The following is a 19849-nucleotide window of genomic DNA, read 5'->3' as shown; positions in this document are numbered from 1 at the left end:
TGGCCAAAAGCAGGCAGGAGGGACTAGTGTAGCTGGGACATGTTGGCCAGTGTGGGTAAGTTGGGCTGAAGGGCCTGTTTCCACACTGTATGATTCTATGACTCTATCTCTTAGAGCCATACAGCAAGGCAACAGGCCCTTCAGCCCACCTTGACCATGCCAACCGAGTTGGGATATTGGGCGAGTCCTGCATTTGGCTGACAGCCCTCCAAATCCTTCCTTATCCATAAATCTGCCCAAATGTTTTAGTTTGGAGATACTGCCCCTTCGGCCCACCGAATGTACGACGACCATCGATCACCCTGTTCACACTAGTTCTGTGTTATCCCACATACTCATCCACTCCCTACACACCAGGGGCAATTTACAGAGGGCCAATTAACCTGCAAACGCACACGAGGACAGGATTGAACCCGGTTCTCTGGCGCTGTGAGGCAGCAGCTCTACCCGCTGCACCAGTGCGTCAAGACACAAGAGTGTTTTATTATCGTATGTCCTGAAATGAAACAATGATATTCTTACAGTACTTGGCAATGCCTTTTAGAGGGTATAATTGCATCGGCTTCTATTGCTTGCTTGGGCAGCTCTTTCCACACACAGACTAACTACTGTGTTATTTGCTCCCCATTGAGATCAGTTAACACAATCAAAAGGTGGGATGCAACAACATGGAAAACTTAAAAGGTAGTCAGTAGCATGGCTGACAAGTTTGAAAATATTCCCAATCCACATGGCCAAACCCTCCGCACAGCCCTTCCGCAAAACATCACCACGAGCGATCTCTCACCTCGCAGAAAGTCCCGGTGTGACCACGCTCGCACTGACAGTGGAAGCCCCCCAGCAGGTCCTGACACCAACCCTTATTCACACAGGGCTGACTGGCACACTCGTTGATGTCAATCTCGCAGTTCCTGCCGACAACCCCACGCGGGCAGACACACTGGTAACCGTGCACGCCGTCCGGCTGCAACAGTAACGGGGAAGAGGTTACACCAACCGCACGAGAGAGACTCAACACTTCCACTCTGAGCAGTTTAGACAAACATATACAGCGTGGAAGTATACACGGCGTGGAAATATATACGGTGATAAATACAGCGTGGAAATGTATACGATATATACAGTGTGGAAATATATACGATATTTACAGCGTGAAAATATATACAGCGTGGAAGTATACACAGCGTGGAAATATATATGGTGATAAATACAGTGTGGAAGTATATACGGCGATAAATACAGCGTGGATATATATACGATATATACAGCGTGGAAATATACACAGCGTGGAAACAGGCCCTTCCTCCCACACTGACTATCGATCACCATTTTCTCTAGTTCTATGTTATCCCACTTTCTCATCCACTCCCTACACACTGGGGACAATATACAGAGAGCCAATTAACCTACAAACCCGTGTTCAAGAAGGAACTGCAGATGCTGGAAGATCGAAGGTACACAAAAATGCTGGAGAAACCCAGCGGGTGCAGCAGCATCTATGGCGCGAAGGAAATGGGCGACGTTTCGGGCCGAAACCCTTCTTCAGACTGATGGGGGGTGGGGGGGAGAAGGAAGGAAAAAGGGAGGAGGGACTGATGGGGGGTGGGGGGGAGAAGGAAGGAAAAAGGGAGGAGGGATGTTCCCATCCCCCCGCCCTCGGGCTCCTCCTCCTCCCTTTTTCCTTCCTTCTTCCCCCACCCCCCATCAGTCTGAAGAAGGGTTTCGGCCCGAAACGTCGCCCATTTCCTTCGCTCCATAGATGCTGCTGCACCCGCTGAGTTTCTCCAGCATTTTTGTGAACCTACAAACCCGCATGTCTTTGGGATGAGGGGTGGAGACCCACGCCTACCCTGTGAGATAGGCGCAAAAAGCTGGAGTACCTCAGCGGATCTGGAGAAAAGGAATAGGTGACGTTTTGGATCGAGAACATTCTTCATAGAGAACTTCTTCTGCAGTTGTATAGGGCTCTGGTGAGATCACATCTGGAGTATTGTGTGCAGTTTTGGTCTCCTAATTTGAGGGAGGACATCCTTGTGATTGAGGCAATGCAGCATAGGTTCACGAGATTGATCCCTGGGTTGGCGGGACTATCATATGAGGAAAGATTGAAAAGACTAGGCTTGTATTCACTGGAGTTTCGATGGATGAGGGGGGATCTTATAGAAACATATAAAATTATAAAAAGGATTGGACAAGCTAGATGCAGGAAAAATGTTCCCAATGTTGGGCGAGTCCAGAACCAGGGGCCACAGTCTTAGAATAAAGGGGAAGCCATTTAAGACTGAGGTGAGAAAAAACTTTTTCACCCAGAGTTGTGAATTTGTGGAATTCCCTGCCACAGAGGGCAGTGGAGGCCAAGTCACTGAATGGATTTAAGAGAGAGTTAGATAGAGCTCTAGGGACTAGTGGAATCAAGGGATATGGGGAGAAGGCAGGCATGGGTTATTGATTGGGGACGATCAGCATTGATCACAATGAATGGCGGTGCTGGATCGAAGGGCTGAATGGCCTCCTCCTGCACCTATTTTCTATGTTTCTACAGCTGGAAGCTGTTCTTGTGAAGCTGCAGCAAGTAAAAATCTCTTTGTTCCAGTTCATATCTGGTGCGTATGTCAATTAGATCCTGTACAGGGTGGACACAAAATGCTGGAGTAACTCAGCGGGTGAGGCAGCACCTCTGGAGAGAAGGAATGGGTGATGTTTCGTGTCGGGACCCTTCTTCAGACTTACACGTGCAACTGTACAGCATAGGAAAAGGGCCTTCGACCCACAATGTCTGTGCAGAACAAGTGAAACTAATCTCCTCTGCCAGCAGGTGATCCTTCCATTCTCTGCATATCTATCTAAAAGCCTCTTAAATGCCACTATTGTATCTGCCTCCACCACCACCCGCAGCAGTGCGTTCCAGACACCCGCCACCAATGATCCCAAGTATCAGGGAGTGGGGTAACGGAGAACTATTGTGAATGGGTGCTTGATGGTCGGCATGGACTCGGTGGGCTGAAGGGCCTGTATATCAGAGTTGTATCTCTAAACTAAACTAAATCAATCGGGTTTCATACCTTGCACGCGGCTCCATTCTGGCATTGTCCGTGGCAGTTCTCAGTGTCTGGAAAAGTCAATGAGTTGACAGTCAGAGCACAATTTAAAGCACAGCCCGCCTCGGCAGGTTAAGAGGTGGGTGGATGAGCCACCTTTACATTATCTCCTTCTGCTGCCACGTATTGAACAGCGAGGACCGACACACAAAACCCAGGCACGTGTCTGGGATGTCTGCACACCCCTCAGCAGCACAGCACGGTTTTAAATGGAAGAGCGGGAGTATCCTGGCTTCCCACCCAGCCGATATACTCAATATTCCCAAATCAGGAACAGTCTTTAAGAAGGAACTGCAGATGCTGGAAAATCGAAGGTAGACAAAAGTGCTGGAGAAACTCAGCGGGTGCAGCAGCATCTATGGAGTGAAGGAAATAGGCAACGATTCGGGCCGAAACGTTGCCTATTTCCTTCGCTCCATGGATGCTGCTGCACCCGCTGAGTTTCTCCAGCACTTTTGTCTACCTTCAGGAACAGTCTTTATCCCTCTCCTACAAGCACCCAGGTACACAGATCAGTACAGCACAGTAACTGGCCATTCTGCCCACAATGTCTGTGCCTAACATGACACCAAGTTAAACTAATCTTCATTGCCGCCATTCTCTGCATATCTATGCGTCTATCTAAAAGACTCTTAAACACCATTATCGTATCTGCCTTCACCACCGTCAACGGCAGCGCGTTCCAGGCAGTGGCCTGGCGCTCCATTGGACTGGGGGCCGCTCCAAGAAGGCCGAGCGCGCGGATCAGACACGGCCTGCGGCGGCAAGGAGCGGTGGTGGACATCGACAACATCGTCTGGCCAGGCCAACCCCTGCAACTCCGGCCCAGTAATTCGGTCTGATTGTGCTAATGTATAGGAAGATTGTTACCGAACTGTGCACAAAAAAATAATTTCTCTATACTTAGGTACATGACAATAAGGTACCAGTGATCCATTGAGGTGAATTTATAGCGACTCTCCTTCATTGGTCTTTGAGACACCAATGTAACAGGGGGTTGCAAATACACAGACAGACACGCACACACAGACAGACACGCACACACGGACAGACACGCACACACACAGATACACACAGACACACACATACACAAACACACACGGACAGACACAGATACACACAGACACACACATACAGACACGGACAGACACGCACAGACAGACACGCACAAGGACAGACACACACACTACATACAGACAGACCCACACACGGACAGACACACACACACGGACAGACACACACACATGGACAGACACACACACAGACAGCCCTACAGACAGACACACACACACACACACACACACACAGCCCTACAGACAGACACACACACACCCACACACGGACAGACACACACACACACAGACATACATACACAGACATACAGACACACACACACACATGCGGATAGACAGACACACAGACAGACACACAGACAGACAGATACACAGACAGACAGATACACAGACACACACACACACAGATAGACTATACGAGTGCACAAAAATATTAAGCAGAATACTGACGTAGATCACAGTTCTGTCCAGACCATCCTGGGAGGCAGTCACAGTAATATCCACCAATCAAATTTCTACAAGGGTAAGAGTTAACGCAAGGCTCCACCTCACATTCATTAGCATCTGGGAAAGGAGAGGGGGGAATGCAAGAGAAGAGAGAAAAAAGTCAGCAACCACTACCACAAAAAGCATGCAAGCAGTTTAGTTGTAAAAAGACCCAACGCATGACCACTGAAAAAGCACCAATTTGTCCAGTTATATATAAAAAATTAATGCAATCTCAAGAATGTGAAAAAAGACACAACGTGCTAGAGTAATTCAGCAGGTCAAGCAGCATCTCTGGAGGACATGGATAGATAACGGTTCTGGTCGAGACTCTTCTTCAGACTGCTATTACAGCATTTACAATACTATATGATAGTATGTATATAGTATACAATAGAATTATACTGGAACAGTATCTGGAATCTGAAGAAGGGTGGCATGGTTGAAGGGTGGCACAGCGGTAGAGTTGCTGCCTCACAGCGCCAAAGACCAGGTTTGATCCTGACTACGGGTGCTGTCTGTACGGAGTTTGTACGTTCTGCCTGTGACCGTGTGGGTTTTCTCCGGGTGCTCCGGTTTCCTCCCACATTCCAAAGACGTGCAGGTTTGTAGGTTAATCAGCTTCAGCAAATAATCCCTAGCGGGTAGGATAGTGCTAGTGTATGGGTGATCACTGGTCGGCGTGGACTTGGTGGGTTGAAGGGCCTGTTTCCACACTGTATCCCTAAAATTAAGAGACACTTGGAAAGATACATGGATAGGAAAGGTTTAGAGGAATATGGGCCAAACGTGGGAAAGTGGGAACAGCTTAGATGGGTCGCTTTGGTCCACATGGGCAAGTTGGGCCCCTTTCCGTGCTCTATGACTATATGCCAAACAGACAGACCCTTTTCTGGTTACTACAGAGATTAGGTAGCCTTATTGGCATGGCATGTTGGCCTTCATAACAAGAGGAGTTGAGTATAGGAGCAAAGAGGTCCTTCTGCAGTTGTACAGAACCCTAGTGAGACCACACCTGGAGTATTGTGTGCAGTTTTGGTCCCCTAATTTGAGGAAGGACATTCTTGCTATTGAGGGACTGCAACGTAGGTTCACAAGGTTAATTCCCGGGATGGCGGGACTGTCATATGCTGAGAGAATGGAGCGGCTAGGCTTGTACACTCTGGAGTTTAGAAGGATGAGAGGGTTTCTTATTGAAACATATAAGATTATTAAGGGTTTGGACACGCTAAGAGGCAGGAAACATGTGTAGGAAAGTGCTAGTGTTGGGGGAGTCCAGAACCAGGGGCCACAGTTTAAGAATAAGGGGTAAGCCATTTAGAACGGAGATGAGGAAACACTTCTTCACACAAAGAGTTGTGAGTCTGTGGAATCTCTGCCTCAGAGGGCGGTGGAGGCCGGTTCTCTGGATACTTTTAAGAGAGAGATAGATAGGGCTCTTAAAGATAGGGCAGTCAGGGGATATGGGGAGAAGGCAGGAATGGGGTACTGATTGGGGATGTCAGCCATGATCATATTGAATGGTGGTGCTGGCTCGAAGGGCCGAATGGCCTACTATTGTCTATTGTCTATTATTCCCCACATGCACCAATCACCACAAACCAGGAAGCAGAAGGATTTCAATACCGTCACCATTAGGGGCACCTGAATGTATCAATGCCAACCCTAGTGAGGAGGAAGCTGGCCTCTCAAGGCATGTGCTCACCCACTCATGCTCCCGGTGGCTGGAGTAAGCTGGAACAAGCATGCTGCACATCAGAGGGAGCTCTGCTGAAAGGCCTGTCATTCAAGATGTGTGGGAAGGAACTGCAGATGTTGGTTTACACACCGAAGATAGACACAAAATGCTGGAGTAACTCAGCGGAACAGGCTGGATCTCTGGAAATGGGACAGGCAGGATCTCTGGAGAGAAGGAATGGGTGACGTCTAGATCGAGACGCTTCTTCAGACTGAGGCTCAGACAGTGAAGAAGGGTCTCAACCCAAAACATCACCCATTCCTTCTATCCAGAGATGCTGCCAGTCCCTCTGAGTTACTCCAGCATTTTGTGTCATTCAAGATGGCAGCTGACCCACGCCTTCACTCCATTTCACTGCCCTGTTACGATCATTATCTGTGGCCTGCAAGAGGCGGTCCACAATCTGTTCACTCAGCCTCAAGTCCCATACAAGCAGAAGGCTGCTCAACGCTCCTTACCCAGCTGACAGGTCTTCCCGATCCACTGCCCCGGGCAGATGCACTCAAACCCATTGATACGATCAATGCAGGTTCCACTGTGGGCACACGGAGTAGATGCACAGTCATCGATATCTGTTGGGAGAGGCAGTCCGTCAGCGAGGGGAATAGGCGGTGGGGTGGGTGGAGAAAGGGAGGGACACACACACACACAGGGGGACGCACACACACAGAGGGGACACACACACACATACACTCACACACACACACAGGGGGACGCACACACACAGAGGGACACACACACATACACAGAGGGGACACACACACAGACGGACACACACAGAATGAGGGGAACAGAATGAGGGCGCAAAATGGGAGTGAACAAGAGCACGAGAAAACGCATAAGGGATGAGAGAGCATTAAATGCTTTTCACTGTACCTCGGTACACGTGACAATAAACTAAAGAGAGAGAGAGAGAGAATGGGGAAAGAGGAAAAGAAAGAGAGAGAGAGAAAAAGAGAAAAGAGATGGGAGAAAGAGAGAGGGAGAGAGACTCCAGTCATCACCGACATCAGCGAACGTACCGATGGCACAGGTGTTCCCATTCCACCCCGCAGGGCACTGGCACTCAAAGCCGGTGGGGATCTCGTGGCAGGTGCCCCCATTTGCACACGGGTTGGATACACACGCATGCTCGGCTAGAACCAAAGAGGAAAGTCAGGCGGAATTAGAGCAGAACTCACACTTGCCCCCCACCTCAACCAGTTTCAATAAACAACCCTGACCAAGAAGGCCTTCTCCATGAAGGACGACTGGGGTCTAAATCCTTTACAGATATGATCACAGTGAGCTGGAAACCTGGATCTAAGGATGATCAGAGGAGGCTGTGCAAGTTAAGAACTCACGGGCAGCACGGTGGCGCAGCACAAGAGTTGTTGCCTCACAGCACCAGAGGCCTGGGTTCCATCCTGAGCACGTGTCCTGTCTGTACGGATTTTGCACGCTCTCCCAGCGATCTGTGGTGGTTTTCTCCAAGATCTTCAGTTTCCTCCCACACTCCAAAGACATTCAGGTTTGTAAGTTAATTGGCTTGGAATAAATGTGATTTTGTATCCTAGTGAGTGTGTGTGGAATAGTGTCAATGTGCGGGGATCGCGGGTCGGTGCGGGCTCGGTGGGCCGAAGGGCCTGTTTCCGCGTTGTATCTCTAAACTAAACCAAACTAAACTCGAGCCTGCCTATTTACCAGGGGATGTACAGCACAGGTTGCTACCACTGCTCCACCGGCTCCAACTCAGAGTTTCCAACGTTCCCTGGCCAGACTCAACAAAGTCAAGAACATGCTCAAAACCTCCTTGAAGACAAAAATGTTCTTAGGAATCCCTGGGCACAATCCCCGCTGCTCTGTTTCCATAGAAGATGGAGGAGATAGCAACTATTAGCGCAGGCAATATTTAGACAGGTACATGGATAGGACAGGTTTGGAGGGATATGGGCCAACTGGCCAGGTGCGACTAGTGTAGCTGGGACATGTTGGCCAGTGTGGGTGAGTTGGGCCGAAGGGCCTATTTCCACACTGTATCACTTTATGAATCTCTGTGACTCTATGACACCAAAATTCAGTTCATCGCTGAATACTCTGTCGAACTTCAGGTGTAGAAGGGCCTAATTCCACGCCGTATGATTCTATGACTGAGTAATAGAACAGGTAAATGCACACAGTCTCTTGCCCAGAGTAGGTGAATCGAGGACCAGAAGACATAGGCTTAAGGTGAAGGGGAAAAGATTTAATAGGAATCTGAGGAGTAACCTTTTCACACAAAAAGTGGTGGGTGTATGGAACGAGCTGCCAGAAGGAGGTAGTTGAGGCTGGGACTATCCCAACATTCAAGAAACAGTTGGACAGGTACATGGATAGGACAGGTTTGGAGGGATATGGGCCAAGCGCAGGCAGGAGGGACGAGTGTAACTGGGACATGTTGGCCGGTGTGGGCGAGTTGGACTGAAGGGCCTGTATCACAGAGTTGTGAGTCTGTGGAATTCTCTGCCTCAGAGGGTGGTGGAGGCCGGTTCTCTGGATATTTTCAAGAGAGAGCTAGATAGGGCTCTTAAAAATAGCGGAGTCACGGGATATGGGGAGAAGGCAGGAACAGGGTACTGATTGGGGATGATCAGCCATGATCACATTGAATGGAGGAGCTGGCTCGAAGGGCCGAATGGCTTACTCCTGCACCTATTGTCTTTTGTCTATGACTCCCTGTGACTCTGCAATTCAGTTTGTCGCTGAATACTGTCTACTTCTACAGGTGGAGAGTACACCGACTGGTTGCATCTCGACCCGGTTCGGGAGCGTGAACACGAACGCCCAGGAATAAAGGAGGCTGCAGAGAATGGTAGACACGACACCGGTCCCCACCAGCGAAGTGATCTACTGGAAGCACTGCCTCATAAAGACAGCTGATGCCATCAAAGACCCACACCACCCTGGCCTCTCTTCTCCCTTCTACCATCATGAAGGACGTCCAGGAGTCTGAGAACCGCGACCACCAGGTTCAAGAACAGCTTCTCCCCAACAACTATCAGGTTCCTGAACACTGCACTCCCTAATCACAACTCGACCCCAGCAACAAGGATCTACTGTGGACTTTGGCAGCATCATGTACCTTGGTTGCCTAGTATTACTGACCATTAATTTATTGTATTCTTGATTATTCTTTATTTATTTGCATGTTGGGACATTAATTGGGCTGTAACGCTGCAGCAAGTAGGAATTTCATTGTTCCCTGGCTCGTACATATGATAATTAAACTTGCTCAAAGAGAAAGGGGGGGGGGGGGGTTTTCAGGATACCAGTGAGAACATCATGTCCACACGTCAGAAGAACCATGCCAGGAGTGGACACCTTATGACACCCCTCACCAGCCTCGACATTTAGCCCATCCCAGTGACCTCGGCAGCACGGCGGCGCAGCGGTAGAGTTGCACCAGAGACCCGGGTTCCATCTTGACTACGGGTGCTGTCTGAACGGAGTTTGTACGTTCTCCCTGTGACCTGCGTGGGTTTTCTCCGGTTTCTTCCCACACTCCGGTTCCAAATAAATTTCAAGATCTTTCTTTATGTTTACAAAGCCCTTAACGGGCTTGCCCCCACCTACATCAAAAGTCTGCTTACCCACCACACCACCTCCAGGTCCCTCAGATCGGCCGACTTGGGGTTACTGACCATCCCGCAGTCTAGGCATAAGCTCAGGGGCGACCGCGCCTTTGCGGTTGCAGCTCCTAGATTGTGGAACAGCATCCCTCTTCCCATCAGAACTGCCCCCTCCATCGACTCTTTTAAGTCGAGACTTAAAACTCATCTTTACTCTCAAGCCTTTCTTGACGTCCTCTGAGGGAGGGCTATATGTATGTATTTATGTATGTACTTAATCTATGAACCACTGTTGTATAACGTAAGTACCTCCACCAATGTAAAGTACTTTGGCCAACGAGAGTTGTTTTTTAAATGTGCTATAGAAATAAAAGTGACTTGACTTGACACTCCAAAGGCACGCAGGCTTGTAGGTTAATTGGCTTTGGTAAGTTGTAAAAAAATGTCCCTTGTGTGTAGGACAGTGCCAGCGTACGGGGCGAACGCTGGTCGGCGCGGACTCGGTGGGCCGATGGGCCTGTTTCCGTGCTATATCTCAACAGTAAAGAAGTGGTCAAGAAGCAAGTCCCCTGCCGACCGCGAGAAACTGCCTAACAAGGTGATCCTTTGTTCTTTGTCCCCATTGGAATAGTCATTGCAAATATTTACCCTTTCCCTTTTAAACACGGCTGTTGCTTCCACGTGACAGCCTTCAGTGTAGAAATAAGACAAATCCTATCCTTGAACATTTGCTCCCCTCCTTCTGACTCTGTGAGTAAATCCCGCTCATCACCACTGCACCATGCCTCACCCCACAGCCCATCCTCTCCTCTTCAAGCTCTCCCACTCTTGTACACCTCCACAATCCTCAAATACTAGCCCCAATCATCCCAAATTTTAAATACAAATCCAATCGTCAACTGTGAAGGACTGCTGTTCAAAATGACTTTCCATGCCACTTTTGTTTAGATTAGTGGTACGCTGTGGAAACAGGCCCTTCGGCACACCCGTTCACACTTGTTCTATGTTATCCTACTTTCTCATCTACTCCCTACGCACTGGGGCCAATTAACCTACAAACCTGCATTTCTTTGGGATGTGGGAGGAAACAGGAGCACCCATACAGTCCTCCACAAAGATCTCCTCTAAAACCTATCTGCCGACCGCCCTTCTAATGAAATGCCACCTTGTTACAATGGACTGAGCAAACACTGAGTGATGGAACCAACAGAATTGTGCCTCAGGATATAACAGGGAAGTAGAGCACAGGAACAGGCCCTTCAGCCCACTAATCTACACTATCTGCACGTGATCCACACCCCTCCATTTCCATGTATCTATCTAAAAAGCCTCTTAAATGTAACTATCATATCTGCCCTCCACCACTACCCCCGGCAGCGAGTTCCAGGCACTTATCACCCTTTGAATATTGCCTCAGGTGGAATATTGCCTTGGGGGAACGGGTTGCGTTTTTTAACTTTAGAAATTCAAGTTTAAGAAAAATTTAGCAGCTAAAATCCTTGCTGGCCCATCTTGCAACAAAGTTCTAATCGAGGAACACTCAGTCCTTCCTTTAGCTGGAGGGCGCAATTGCATTCTTTTTTAAAGTCCTCGACGCAAGAGGATGGGGAGGCAGTGCTGGGGGATACGCCCCTGCACACTTGGGGGCTATGGGTGAGTGGTGGAATATGGGGGGACGGGTGAGTGGTGGAATATTGCATTGGGGGAACGGGTTGCGTTGGGAGACAGGGACAGGGACCCCGTGGTCCCAGTTGGTCTAGTCTCCTTTAAACTTTGCCTGTCTCACCTTAAAGCTATGCCCTCGTCTTTGATTTTTCCACCCTGGGTAAAAGGTTCTTACTGTCTGTTCCTATCTAAGCCTCTCCTAATTTTATGTAGTTTGGTTGCATTACTAAATTAAAGAAAGACACAGAGTAACGCTGGTAGACAAAAATGCTGGAGAAACTCAGCGGGTGAGGCAGCATCTATGGAGTGAAGGAATAGGTGACGTTTCGAGTCGGGACCCAAAACGTCACCTATTCCTTTGCTCCATAGATGCTGCCTCACCCGCTGAATTTCTCCAGCATTTTTGTCTACCTTTGATTTTTCCAGCATCTGCAGTTCTTTCTAATACAGAGTAATGCTGGAGTAACTGCGGGTCAGGCAGCATCTGTGGAGAGCATGGATAGATTAAATTTTGGGTCAGGTCCTCTCTTCACACTGATGCTGTCTGACCCGCTGAGTTACTCCCGCACATTGTGTCTTTTTTTTTGCACCTGCAGTTCCTAGTTCCGACTTTTACTAAATTAACGGGTAGTTTCACTTACACCACGTGCTGTTCACTTACCGATCTCGCAGGTCTTGCCAGAATATCCTTCGGGACATGCGCACTGGTATTCATCGGGTTCAGTGTTCATGCAAGTCCCTCCATTGATGCAGGGGTGGTGCGTCCCACAGTAATTCAAGTCTTCGGGAGGGAAGAGAATTATCGGTTCAAGTTAAAGGGTCAGACGCAGAAGCCATGTGCACACACCAAGCCCTCCCCCCTGGCTGAGATACCAGACATTCAGCTGGGTCCGTGGACAAGTGACAACTTGTCATTTGTCCCAAGGCAACTGAAGGCCCATTAATCATTGACCGGCCAGGTGCACGGTTCACTTTTGCACAAAGACTTAAAATAGTGCTGCTTTTGAACCAAACTCTGTCCTTAAATGTGGATGGTATTATTAAAGTAAGTCATTGTATTTTAAAAGGAATTTCAAGTATTACAGATAGACAGGGAACTTCAAATAGTACAGGTTGTTTTTTTTTGTGTTTGTTTAATATATAATTTATGATGCTTTTATAAGTGATATACTAAGATTTTATATGTATTTTATAATGTTTTTATATGCAATGTATTTTTATGTAAATGTTGTCCCTTGTCTGGACCTTGTGTCCAAAATAACATTTATTATTATTATTATTATTATTATTATTATTATTGTTATTATTATTATTATTAATACTGAGATAAACTGATTTGTAAAGTTAACCAAACTCTGTCCTTAAATGATGATGATATTAATATTATTAAAGCAGTCACAGCTTTAGAAAGGAACAAATAGTGCAAGTTGTGTAAGAAAGAACTGCAGATGCTGGATAAAATCGAAGGTAGACACAAAATGCTGGAGTAACTCAGCGGGTGAGGCAGCATCTATGGAGAGAAGGAATGGGAGACGTTTCGGGTCGAGACCCTTAAGGTCACCCATTCGTTCTCTCCATAGATGCTGCCTCACCCGCTGAGTTATATACTGCAGGTTGTTTGATACTGAGAAGAACAGATTAGGTTATTTAACCAAACTCTGCCCTTAAATGTTGATGATTCAGCAGGCACTGTATTACGATGCAATTTCAAAGTGTAGGTTTTCTGATATTGGGGAAAAGCATTTGTGAGGTTAACCCAAAGTTTGCAGTTTTTGAGGGGATCAAACTAACAGAACATGAACAAGCAGGACTGAGAAACCAGAGATAGACACAAAATGCTGGAGTACCTCAGCGGGACAGGCAGCATCTCCAGAGAGAAGGAATGGGCGACGTTTCGGGGCCGAGACATCTTCTTCAGGCTGAGAGTGAGAGAGTTTACACGACTGAACTGTACACAAAGATGCGGGGAATGCTGTCCAGAGTGGGGAGGTTAGAGTTAGAGGTGTATCACACAGACTGAAGCAATCTGATGAAGGGTCCCAACCCAAAATGTCAGTCTGAAGAAGGGTCCCGAATCAAATGTCAGTTTGAAGAAGGGTCCCAACCCAAAACTTCACCCATCCTTTTTCTCCACAGATGCCCGCCTGACCCGCTTGAGTTACTCCAGCACTTTGCATCTATCTTTCGTATAAATCAGCATCTGCAGTTCCTTGTTTCTACCTTCCTTGTTTTGCCAGGTAGGAGAGAATATGGAAAGGGACGCAATTAAAATGATCTGGGTTTTGATACACAAGTCATCAAAACTACGTAGAATGAAAAACTTCTGTGTTAAATGGAACCATTATGTGCGTGACTCAATTAGCCATCCCCGCATCTCTTCAAAGGCAGGAAACAGGTCAGCCCAGCACTTTCAATGAGATGTAATGGTGGGCGTGCAAACATTTCAGCAAGGCTTCCTGTTGAGGTACAGCTTTTGCTCAGACTGGAGTGGAGGCAGCAAAGAAAACTGGGTGGCAAAATGTTGGCGTGACCGACCGCCAGCACGGAATGGTGACTGGGAGCAACGCCAAACTATGAACACACTCTTAACAACATGGCGACCGGAACCAAAGTTCCAATAAGCATTGATTGCAAATAATGCAGAACACAGAAATGGAGGATATGGTGCAAATGATCCATGCCAGATATCCGCCTTGGTCCCACCTCACCAGCATTTTCCATTCTCTTACCCCCTTGTGTTATTTGCTTCCTCTGAAGCGGAATTATACCAGTCACCCAGACAGTCTGTCTGGGACCAAAGATAGACACAAAATGCTGGAGTAACTCAGCGGGACAGGCAGCATCTCTGGAGAGAAGGAATGGGAGACGTTTCTGGTCGAGACCCTTCTTCAGGGGAGAGGGAGACACAGAGATATTGCAGGGTAAGTGTGAAAATAAGAGATCAAAGGGGACGAGGTTCAAGTAAAATGTTGAATAGATCATTGTTAGCTAGGGGAGGGTGACAACAAGGCGCACCATGTAAAATTTAATCAGGAGGACAGTCAGACTGATCGGAGAACTGAGATGGGGGAGGGATGGACAGAGAGGGAAAGCAAGGAATACTAGAGGTTAGGGAAATCAAAATTTGTGTCGCTGGGGTGTAAACTGCCCAAGCGAAATATGAGGTGCTGTTCCTCGAATTTGCGCTGGGCCTCACTCTGACAATGGAGGAGGCCCAGGAGAGAAAGGTCAGTGTGGAAATGGGAGGGGGAGTTAAAGTGTTTAGTAACCGGGAGATCAGGTATGTCTTGGCGGACTGAGCGAAGGTTTTCAGCGAAATGATCGCTGAGCCTGCGCTTGGTCTTGCTGATACAGAGGAGTCCACACCTGGAACCGAGCTCCCTATTCTCACCCCTCTCTGGTAAAGCTGTTTCGCCAGCATGTCTCACTGCATTGATTGGTGACTGCGCAGTATTTATGAAGCTCAGCACGGTAGTCCAGCATGGAGGCAGGCACAAATTCCTCTCGCCATGTTGTGGACATTCAGGGGAGCAGGCATGCTGCTGGGGGTGCTCAGTGTAATCAACAGATCCCCACATACACCCTTAACATATATCGACACAGGGCGCCCAGCAGTAGAGTTGCTCCTGACAGCGCCAGAGACCCCGGGTTCAATCCTGACTACGGGTACTTATCTGTACAGTGTTTGCACGTTCTCCCCATGACCCGAGTGGCTTTTCTCCGGAAGCTCCTGCTTCCTCCCACACTCCAAAGACGTACTGGTCCGTAGGTTAAACGGCTTGGTATAATTGTAAATTGTCCCTAGTGTGGTGTTAGGATGGTGTTAGTGTGCGGTGATCGCTGGTCGCACTGGCTCAGTGGGCTGAAGGGCCTGCCTCCACACTGTATCCCTAAACTAAACTAAAAGAACAGTCCAGCACAGCAACACTCTTCTGCCCACAGTCCATGCTAAACATGATACCAAGTCAGTCTCTGCCTGCACATGATCCACCTCCCTCCATTCCCCGCACATCCATCCATGTTCCTATCTAAAAGCCTCTTCAATACGGCTGTCATGTCAGCCTCCAGCACCACCGCACCCCACCGCAATGCGTTCCACACACTCTCCACTCTCCGTGTCCTGCACAACTCCTTCAAACTTTGCCCCTCTCACCTTAAACCCATGTCCTCTAGTCTTTGACCTTTCCACCCTGGAGGGAAAAAAGCTTTTGACTGGCTACCCTATCTATGCCTCCCATCATTTTATATAGTTCCATCAGGTCTCCACATAGCCTCCAAAGTTCCAGAGTAAACAACCCCCAAGTCTGGCCAACTGACACAAAATGTTGGAGTAACTCAGTGGGTCAGGCAGGGGATATGGGGAGAAGGCAAATTAATGGAAAAGATACTTAGAGATAATATATATAAGCATCTGGATAAACAGGGTCTGATTAGGAACAGTCAACATGGATTTGTGCCTGGAAGGTCATGTTTGACTAATCTTCTTGAATTTTTTGAAGAGGTTACTAGGGAAATTGACGAGGGTAAAGCAGTGGATGTTGTCTATATGGACTTTAGTAAGGCCTTTGACAAGGTTCCTCATGGAAGGTTGGTTAAGAAGGTTCAACTGTTGGGTATAAATGCAGGAGTAGCAAGATGGGTTCAACATCTGAATGGGAGACGCCAGAAGGTAATGGTGGATGGCTGTTTGTCGGGTTGGAGGCAGGTGACTAGTGGGGTGCCTCAGGGATCTGTGTTGGGTCCTTTGTTGTTTGTCATGTACATCAATGATCTGGATGAAGGTGTGGTAAATTGGATTAGTAAGTATGCAGATGATACCAAGATAGGGGGTGTTGTGGATAATGAAGAGGATTTCCAAAGTCTACAGAGTGATTTAGGCCATTTGGAAGAATGGGCTGAAAGATGGCAGATGGAGTTTAATGCTGATAAATGTGAGGTGCTACACCTTGGCAGGACAAATCAAAATAGGACGTACATGGTAAATGGTAGGGAATTGAAGAATGCAGTTGAACAGAGGGATCTGGGAATAACCGTGCATAGTTCCTTGAAGGTGGAATCTCATATAGACAGGGTGGTAAAGAAAGCTTTTGGTATGCTAGCCTTTATAAATCAGAGCATTGAGTATAGCAGCTGGGATGTAATGTTAAAATTGTACAAGGCATTGGTGAGACCAAATCTGGAGTATGGTGTACAATTTTGGTCGCCCAATTATAGGAAGGATGTCAACAAAATAGAGAGAGTACAGAGGAGATTTACTAGAATGTGTCCTGGGTTTCAACAACTAAGTTACAGAGAAAGGTTGAATAGGTTAGGTCTTTATTCTCTGGAGCGCAGAAGGTTAAGGGGGGACTTGATAGAGGTCTTTAAAATGATGAGAGGGATAGACAGAGTTGATGTGGACAAGCTTTTCCCTTTGAGAATAGGGAAGATTCAAACAAGAGGACATGACTTCAGAATTAAGGGACAGAAGTTTAGGGGTAACATGAGGGGGAACTTCTTTACTCAGAGAGTGGTAGCGGTGTGGAATGAGCTTCCAGTGGAAGTGGTGGAGGCAGGTTCGTTGGTATCATTTAAAAATAAATTGGATAGGCATATGGATGAGAAGGGAATGAAGGGTTATGGTATGAGTGCAGGCAGGTGGGACTAAGGGAAAATAATTGTTCGGCACGGACTTGTAGGGCCGAGATGGCCTGTTTCCGTGCTGTAATTGTTATATGGTTATATGTTATATGGTTAAGGCAGGAACGGGGTACTGATTTGGGATGATCAGCCATGATCACATTGAATGGCGGTGCTGGCTCGAAGGGCCGAATGGCTTACTCCTGCACCTATTGTCTATTGTCTATCTCTGGAGAGAGGGAATAGGTGATGTTTCGGGGTCGAGACCCTTCCTGAGGGAAACTGGAGGTATGAAAGGGTATCTCTAATCCAGGCGGCGTTATGGTGAAAGTGACGGCAAACAATAGCCTCAAGAGAAGACTTACTTGGCATGTACGTACCTTTGTCACACAGCAGACCTCCCCAGTTGGTTTCGCAGTTACACTTCCACGGCTCCACACACGTCCCGTGGACACAGCCTGGGTATGGGATACACTCGTCACAGAACTGTCCCTGCCATCCATACAAGCACCTGGAAGCAGAGGGTGAAATGAGGTTAATACTCATCCCAGGTGCCAAGTACATTCAATACAATCTGTGACATTCAGTGTGTAGGAAGGAACTGCAGCTGATGGTTTATAAAGAAGATGGACACAGAATGCTGGAGTAATTCGGCGGGTCAGGCAGTTTCTCTGGATCCTTGTAATAAACATCATTCCCTCATCATGTATCTGTACACTTTAAATGGTTTGATTGTAATCATATATTGTCTTTCCGCTGACTGGTTAGCATGCAACAAAAGCTTTTCATTGTTCCTCAGTCCACGTGACAATAAACTAAACTGAATTGGAGAAAATAGGTAACGTTTTGGGTTGAGACCCTTATTCCGACTAAGTCTGAAGAAATGTTACCTATTCCTTTTCTCCAGGGATGCTGCCTGACCCGCTGAGTTGTTCTATAATATTCAGTTGACTACTGACTGGTCAATGGCAGAGATTAGTGTAGATGGCTATTTAATTGTGGGGCCAAGGGTCTGTTTCTTTGAACAAAGTCTGTCATTTCACATTTCTTTGAACTCTGGATGAGTTTTTACTATTGATTGTATTCTTCCACCAATTTACTGTTTGGTGTATTGGTCCAATCTAAGTTAAGGAGGAGCCCTTCAGGTAGTGCCAGTGGCTCAGCTCAGCTCACTCCCCACCATTGTAGATGTAGCCCAGTCCATCACACAGACCACACTCCCCACCATTGTAGATGTAGCCCAGTCCATCACACAGACCACACTCCCCACCATTGTAGATGTAGCCCAGTCCATCACACAGACCACACTCCCCACCATTGTAGATGTAGCCCAGTCCATCACACAGACCACACTCCCCACCATTGTAGATGTAGCCCAGTCCATCACACAGACCACACTCCCCACCATTGTAGATGTAGCCCAGTCCATCACACAGACCACACTCCCCACCATTGTAGATGTAGCCCAGTCCATCACACAGATCACACTCCCCACCATTGTAGATGTAGCCCAGTCCATCACACAGACCACACTCCCCACCATTGTAGATGTAGCCCAGTCCATCACACAGACCACACTCCCCACCATCGACTCCATCTACACTTCACGCTGCCTCGGGAAAGCAGCCAACATAATCAAACACTTGTCCCACCCCGGTCATTCCTTCTTCTCCCCGCTCCCGTCCGGCGGAAGGTACAGAAGCTTGAAAGTGCGCACCACCAGACTCAGGAACAGCTTCTTCCCCTCTGTTATCGGGCATCTGAACGGTCCTTCCATAAGCTAGGGTACTGTCCAGATTCACCAACCAATTCATGGCAGACATTGGAGTGTTTCTATGGAGCTGTTTGGCCACAATGCTGAGAAACATAATCTGCACTCTGTTATCTTTCTCTTCATTCTCCCTCGTGTACATACTTGTGCTTGGCTTGGTTGTATTCACGTATAGTAATACTTCATTTCCTTGGATAGCACTGCAAATAGAAAATAAGTGGCGGAGTAGGCCATTCGGTCCTTCGAGCTAGCACCGCCATTCAATATGATCATGGCTGATCATCCAAAATCATTACCCCGTTTCTGCTTACTCCCCATATCCCTTGATTCTGTTAGCCCTAAGAGCTATATCTAACTTTCTCTTGAAAACATCAATATGCATAATCAATATGCCTCTACTCACTGCATGTCCACGTGTTTTATCAAGAGTCTCTCATATACTACTATCGATCTGCCTTTACCACCACCCCTGGCAGACTTTCCAGGCACTTATCACACTGTGGATTAAATAAATCTTGCCCCGCACATCTCCTTTAAACATTGCCACTCTCACCTTAAAGCTATGTCTTCTAGTATTTAATTTTTTCATCCCGGGTTCTGACTGTCTACCCTATCTATGCCTCTCACAATTATATATACTTCTATCAGGTCTCCCCTCAAGCTCCAGAGAAAACAATCCAAGTCTGTCCAACCTCTCCATATAACTAATACCCCCTAATTTAGACATCATTCTGGGAAACCTCCTCTGCACCCTCTCCAAAGCCTCCACATGCTTCCTGTAATGGGGCGACTAGAACTGCACACGATACTCC

General features: G+C 47.6%; 1 protein-coding gene across 2 annotated transcripts in view; it reads right to left on the bottom strand.

The window, feature by feature from the left end:
- jag2 (jagged canonical Notch ligand 2) overlaps positions 1 to 19849 on the bottom strand; it is a 186863-nt gene that overhangs the window by 34052 nt on the left and 132962 nt on the right. The window contains exons 6-12 of one of the 2 annotated variants that reach the window (XM_033027520.1): positions 17647 to 17777; positions 12309 to 12428; positions 7418 to 7531; positions 6854 to 6967; positions 4622 to 4735; positions 3063 to 3109; positions 788 to 964 (exon numbers count right to left, since the gene is read on the bottom strand). In XM_033027520.1, the coding sequence (XP_032883411.1) occupies positions 788 to 964; positions 3063 to 3109; positions 4622 to 4735; positions 6854 to 6967; positions 7418 to 7531; positions 12309 to 12428; positions 17647 to 17777 (817 nt within the window). The remainder of the gene's footprint in view (positions 1 to 787; positions 965 to 3062; positions 3110 to 4621; positions 4736 to 6853; positions 6968 to 7417; positions 7532 to 12308; positions 12429 to 17646; positions 17778 to 19849) is intronic. The other variant, XM_033027521.1, reaches the window with a different exon arrangement.

The sequence above is a fragment of the Amblyraja radiata genome, chromosome 9 (genome assembly GCF_010909765.2).
Source record: "Amblyraja radiata isolate CabotCenter1 chromosome 9, sAmbRad1.1.pri, whole genome shotgun sequence".
Taxonomy (NCBI): domain Eukaryota; kingdom Metazoa; phylum Chordata; class Chondrichthyes; order Rajiformes; family Rajidae; genus Amblyraja; species Amblyraja radiata.
Note: the sequence above shows the minus strand (reverse complement) of the source record. Positions and strands in the feature narration are given on the sequence as shown.